Source organism: Crocuta crocuta, unplaced genomic scaffold (assembly GCF_008692635.1).
Source record: "Crocuta crocuta isolate KB4526 unplaced genomic scaffold, BGI_CrCroc_1.0 scaffold233, whole genome shotgun sequence".
NCBI classification, from domain to species: Eukaryota; Metazoa; Chordata; class Mammalia; order Carnivora; family Hyaenidae; genus Crocuta; species Crocuta crocuta.
Window position 1 is genome coordinate 7638239 of NW_027529526.1, and position 6284 is coordinate 7644522.

Here is a 6284-nt window from a genome sequence, read left to right on the forward strand (position 1 = left end):
AATGATAATTTGCATTCAAAATTGTATAAAATCGGCACTGGGAAGTGCTTGAAATCAGTTTATGCCCCTAAGTAATGTAAAGACCCTGAGAAGTTTATGTATACTATTAATAAACCCCGAAAGTTTTGTTGAAAAGAAAAATTAAATTTCAGCCGATTTACAGAAGTGATCATAAATTTGAAGTATGTCCACTTGAATACATTTTGAAAGTTTCTCATTTTCAATTATAATATGGTTTTCTCCATCCATTGCATGGAAGCATACCAAAACAGGTTAAATGTGGAGACAGCAATGTCAATGTGTGTGTGTGTGTTTGTGTGTGTGTGTGTGACTGGTGGGCTGGGCAGGGAAACAAAGGAAATAATAAATTTCTTCATTAATAAATAAATTGAAAAACTAATAAAATGAAATTAATCTGATAGGGTAGGGAAAATCTTTACAGCCTTAGGATATTAACCTAAGAACACCTGAGAGAAAGATGAAGCTCTTCCATGAGACAGGCCCAGGCATTATTTCCAAGGCTGGTCAGCCTTAACCTAATTCCATTCTCTACCTTCTCATTCTGTTCCAACCCAAGGAACTCTTACCATTTCCTAGTGAATATTCTGTTCCAAACCAAGGAATTCTTACTTCTTCCTAGTGAAAGGGCTCTCCATGATAAATAAATCAGGAAAACACATTGACCCCTACCTATTGTCATCAGCATATACAAAAGTCATATAAATGTGGAAATAAATGAACTAAAAGCCAATCTTCTGAATGAATTTGATGCAAAAATCTTAAAGAAAATACTAGCAAAGAGAACAGAGTAGTCATATTAAGAACACGTCATGCCCAAGTGGTATTTATTTTAGCAATATAAGGATGGTTCAATATCAGTGAGTCTATTACATAATTCATAGTGTTAATCAAACTATGGAGAAAATAAAACCATAAAATCATCTTGAAGGGTGCTGAGTATCATTTGATAAAATTCAACATCCATTCATGATTTAAAATACTTTCAAGAAATAGGTTAGATGGCAATTTCCTTAAAGTGTTTAAAAATATCACAGTCAACCCAGAAGCAAGCATTATGCTTAAATGGGAAAACATTCTCATTAATGAGGCGCATTTTCATTAAGGTTAGGAATGTCATAAGGAAACCATTATCACTACTTTTATTCAATACTGTTCTGGAGAGTCTAGAAAACAAAGAAACTGAAGAAACAAAATAAATTAGAGGTATACATCTTGTAAACAAGGGGTAAAATTATCATTATTTACAGATGTTAGGATTGCAAATTTGGGGAGGACCCAGGAGAAGCCACTGGAAAGCTTCTACAAGCACAATGGATGGGCACAAAAGTATTTACACAGAAGTCAATAACTTTCAGATATACAAACAATAGTGGAAAGATACAGCAAAAGATCTGATTTACATTAGCAATAAAAATGAATACATTATAATAAACTTAATAAATATGCAAGAACTGTATGATGTAAAGCTTAAAATATTCTGGGGGAGGTGTCATAAAACATAAGGTTGTGAATCATTGCCAAGTTAGTTTGCAAACTTAATCCCATAAAAATACTCATAGGATCTTTACTGCTATATAAGCAAGCTGAAGCTAAATTCATATAGACTATCAAACAAGGAAGGAGAGCCAGGAAATTTTTTGAAAGAGACAATCAATCATGGAATACTGTTCCTATCTGATAGTACATACATAAATTTAACAAGGTATAAATATATAAAGTAAAATAATTAAAACAGTGTGGTACTGGTACATAGGGAAATCAATCCAAGTACAGGAATTTGATACATGACAAATACATCATTTCACGTAAAATGGATTAGTCACTAAATTATTTTAGAATAACCAGGGAGACAGCTTAAGACAAAACAAAACAAAAACAGGGCTGGATCCATACCTCACATTTTATATTAGAATAGTTTCTTCAAACAGATATTTAAATGTAAAAAAGTTAAACAAACAAACCAACACAAAAACCTAAAAGAAACTGTAAGAAAATTCTTCTCCTAAACTTGGAAGAAGGGCTTTCTGAACTATTATATAAAGGCTAGGAATCATAAAATGAAAAACTTCTCATAATGACTATATAAAAATAAAAATTTTATAGGACAAGACACACCATAAACAAACACAAACAAGAAGCGGGAAAAAATACGTGTAACTCCTTTCAAAACAAAAGGGATAAACTCCCTTTTAATAGAGTCCCTTCATATCATTAAGAAAAATACCAACAATGCAACAGAAACCTGGGTAGAGGAGATAATAGCTCACAGAGGAAATACAAGTGACTCTGTAACTTGAAAAGATACTCAATCACCTATCAGATTGGTAAAGATTAAAAAAAACATGGGTATCCCAATGGTTAGTGCAGGAGTGTAAACACCACATTCACGTTTTGCCTAACCGGCACCACGCTGATGGTGGATGATTTGGCAATATCGATTAAAATCCTTGAGTCACATATCCTTTGTTCCAGCATTTCTACCTCGACTACTTCCACATATGCCAGATGGCCCAAGTTCTCAGTCAATTATTACAGCACTGTTGGCAGTAGCAAAAGATCTGCAATAAACTTTCCACCACAGGGGACTGGCTACCTAAATCCACATCTATACCATGAAATCCTTTATAGCTTTTAAACAAAGGAGAAAGCTCTCTATGTGCTAATATGCAATGATCTCTAAAATAAAATTAAAAGCATAATAAAAAATGTGTACAATATGCGAACATACTACCTTAATGTAAGAAAGAAAGAAATAATGAATTTATAAATTTGCTCTTGTATGCATGCATTCTGTCTGCAAGAATGCCTAAGAGGCTGAAGATAACATCTGTCATCAAGAATAAGACCAGGGTGTATCAGGGAATACTATGAAAAATTATATGCCAACAAATTGGACAACTTAGAAGANAGGGACAAGAAAGGGAGATAGGACCATTTATTTTGTGCATTTTATACCCTTTTATTTTAAACTACATGAATGTATTATCTATGAAAAAATGCACAACACATTAAAGTTTATGATGTGATATAAAGGGTGTAGTTAAACCCCAGCCTGTTTGTGCTTATCCTGAGTTTGGCTGGAAATAAAGTCCCTGGTTAATCTACATCGCTTTCTGATTAAGGCACCAAAGAAGGAAATTAATTTTTTGCTTGAAAACTAAAGTTCCAAAATAAAAGTTAAAAAAGAAAAAAGCATAAAAAAATAAATAAAAACAAAGTTGCTCAAGAATAGGGGTGGGAGAATCACAATTTAAAGGCATCAAACAAATATGAATAATAAAAAAATAAATCACATAAGTGTTTAAACGGTCTCTAAGGAAACATACCAAAACTCTGGCAGGGAGGAGAGCGGGCAGAGAATATATGTCACTTTTTAAAAAATATATTTCCATATTGTTGGATTCTTCCAATTCATTAATTAGTCTTATCATTTAAAGTTATAATCAGATTTAATATAAAAAGCCCAAGCTTCCATTGTTAACCACATATACAACTGTGTTTAAATAGTAATAAAAACCCTAAGTTTAAAAGAGGCACCATTTTTTGACGTGTAAAACAGCAATATGTTAGAAATAGGAGACTCAATACAGATGACTGTATGGTAGAAGAGATACTTCATACATTAGTGGTGATAAACTGTTACCTTTCTCTCGGTTTAATTGAAACTGACAACAGGCAGTTGTAAGAATTAACACAGAGACGTCCTATCCGTCCTTTACCCATACTGTTAAGAAATAACATTAGTGTAAATTAAGAAAATAATATTTGCATCTTTAACCCAGTAGCCTCATTTCTTGGAACCTATTCTACACAAATAATTCAAAGGAAAGAAAAACCTACATACATAAAAAAAAAATGTTCATTCAATACCTTATATAAGATATAAATATATTCATAGGCATAATTTTTATATAAACAATTTTGGGGCACCAGTGGGGCTCAGTTGGTTAAGGGTCTGACTTGGGCTCAGGTCATGATCTCACGTTCATGAGCTTGAGTCCCCATCAGGCTCTGTGCTGACAGCTTAGAGCCTGGAGCCTGTTTCAGATTCTGTGCTTCCCTCTCTCTGCCCTTCTCCTGCTCTCACTCTGTCTCTCTCTGCCTCGCAAAAATAAATAAGCACTTTAAAAATAAAAAATAAAATAAAATAAATAGCTTTATTATTTTCTAGATAAAAAATAATTTAATGAAGTAACATATCCACTAGATATAACATTCTACTGCCATTAAATCACATTTATGTAGACTACGTGGTGACTGTCACAATAGCTATGCTATATTGTTGATTTAAAAAATACAATATGGGGGCACGTGGGTGACTCAGTTGGTTAAGCATCTGACCTTGGTTTAGGCTGGGGTCATGATATCACAGTTCATGGGATCAGGCCTCACATTGGGGCTGAGCATAGAGTCTGCTTAAGATTCTCTCCCTCTGCCCCTCTCTCCGCTCATGTGCATGTGTGCTTGCTCTCTCTCAAAATACATAAATAAACTTAAAAAAATACCATTTTGGGGGTAAAAGGTAGTAAAAGTTGCCATACATGGATAATGAGTGGGAAAGCCGTGAGATTATGGTTGATTCTCTGTCTCTTTCAAAACTTTCTGTAACATCATTTCAAATTTAATTTTTTCCTAATTTTTTGGTTTTCAAATTCAAGTTTTCCTACTTTTGTCAGAATTCAATTTGGGAAGCAAAAGACAGGGAAAGACGCCCGTTGTTAGTCCAACAAGAATGATTAACTGCCCAGCACGAACTGCAGACTTTTGTTAGGAAAGAGCCACTTACTTGCATCTTTGTCTGGAGAGGGAGGAAGGACGCTCTGCTCCAGGCAGGTGCTGCTGAAAGGCTGTGCCAGCTTCTCCAGGGGCTGGGCACTGTCCACGGGCTCCCCTTTGCCTCTGCGGATGCCAAAGAGGTCCTGGAGGTCCTTTCTTTGTTTGGATTCTTGGAGGAAATTCTCAAAAGATTTGTCTTTGAGTCGGAGGGAGGAGAAGAGCGAGATCTTTCTCTTTGGACCCCTAGAAGCATCTGGGAAGGTCTCTTGCAAACTCACTTTCTCAAGGAGTGTGGGGACATCTTCCATCTTGGGGCAGGATGGGGACATGAGTGCAGGAAGCATCTTGGACGGCTGGCTGGGCAAACTGTGGGTGCAGAAGGCAGGGTCAGGAAAGCTAAGGTGTGAAGGCTGGGCAGCCCTGGCGGGTGGGGAGCCCCAGGAGAAGAAGGCTGAGGTCCTGCGCGCCATGTCTCTCCCTGGGGACCGCTGGCTGCCGTCTTTATTGGAGCTGATTTTGCGAAGGCTGAAAGAGCGAGCGCAGGTGTGCGGCTGGCTGGTGGGTAAGGGCTTTGACTCTGGCTTGGCAGAATTGGGGAGGAGGGGTTCCAGGGACCTCCGGATGGCATTTGCTATGAGCCGAAGTGGGGACTTGGGTGGAGGGATGCTTTGCTCCCCTGGAGCCTGTTCAGCTGGGGTCCGTGTCTTCTCCTGAGCCTTTCCCCGGGCTGGAGGGGTCTCTCGCGCTGTCTGGGGGAGCAGCAAGGGGCTGACTGGTTTCAGCACATGGCCTCCTCGACCACTGTTAGGACCCTCCCGGGCAGGTTGTGCCCCAGCTTCCAGGCTCACACTCTCAGGGAGGGAGTCATTCCAGTCCAGCAGCTTTGTCTTCTGCTCCGGGGTGAGGACTAACTTCTTCAAGCTCGGCCTCTTCCCCTCTACCAGCTCTGACCCACCCTCCTCTCTCCTTCTGGGGCCAGTGTTCCTTTCTCCTGGGTCAGCTCTAGCCCTGGGAGGTAGCTTTTGGTCCGGCAAACACCTGGCCTTCGCTCCAGTGGCATGTGGGCCTCTGTGGAAGCTTCTGGTGTCCCCAAGAAGGGCCTCTGTTTCCTGACACTCATCAGAAGCCATTTCTGCAGGGCTGGGTGGCTGGGGCCTCACCACGCGGTACTCCATCTGCTCCAGCACTTGGTCAGGAGGCAGATACAGGTGCATGTGCTTGGGCGTTCCCTGGGCTCTGGTGCGCCTCAGAAAGATTGGGGTAGAAGGGCTGAAGTGACCTCTTGAGACCTGCAAGGGCAAGTTGTAAGCTATCACCTACGGGGGATGGGCAAAATCAATGGATATTTAGGAATTCCCAACATTTATTTATATGGGGAGGCATATCTCAGTCTACAGCCCCCTCCCTTCCTTGCTTCAGATCTCTGAATCCCAAAGGAAAAAAGGATTCTGTCTAGGATGATTGCAAAGGGGTGCTCTTTATTCTAA

General features: G+C 39.1%; 1 protein-coding gene across 1 annotated transcript in view; it reads right to left on the bottom strand.

The window, feature by feature from the left end:
- Positions 1-6011, bottom strand: part of LOC144229124 (F-actin-monooxygenase MICAL2-like) — a 52937-nt gene extending 46926 nt beyond the window's left edge. Inside the window, exon 1 of the mRNA XM_077761077.1 lies at positions 4808-6011. Coding sequence (XP_077617203.1) covers positions 4808-6011 — 1204 coding nt within the window. The remainder of the gene's footprint in view (positions 1-4807) is intronic.
- Between the last annotated feature and the right edge of the window lie 273 nt (positions 6012-6284).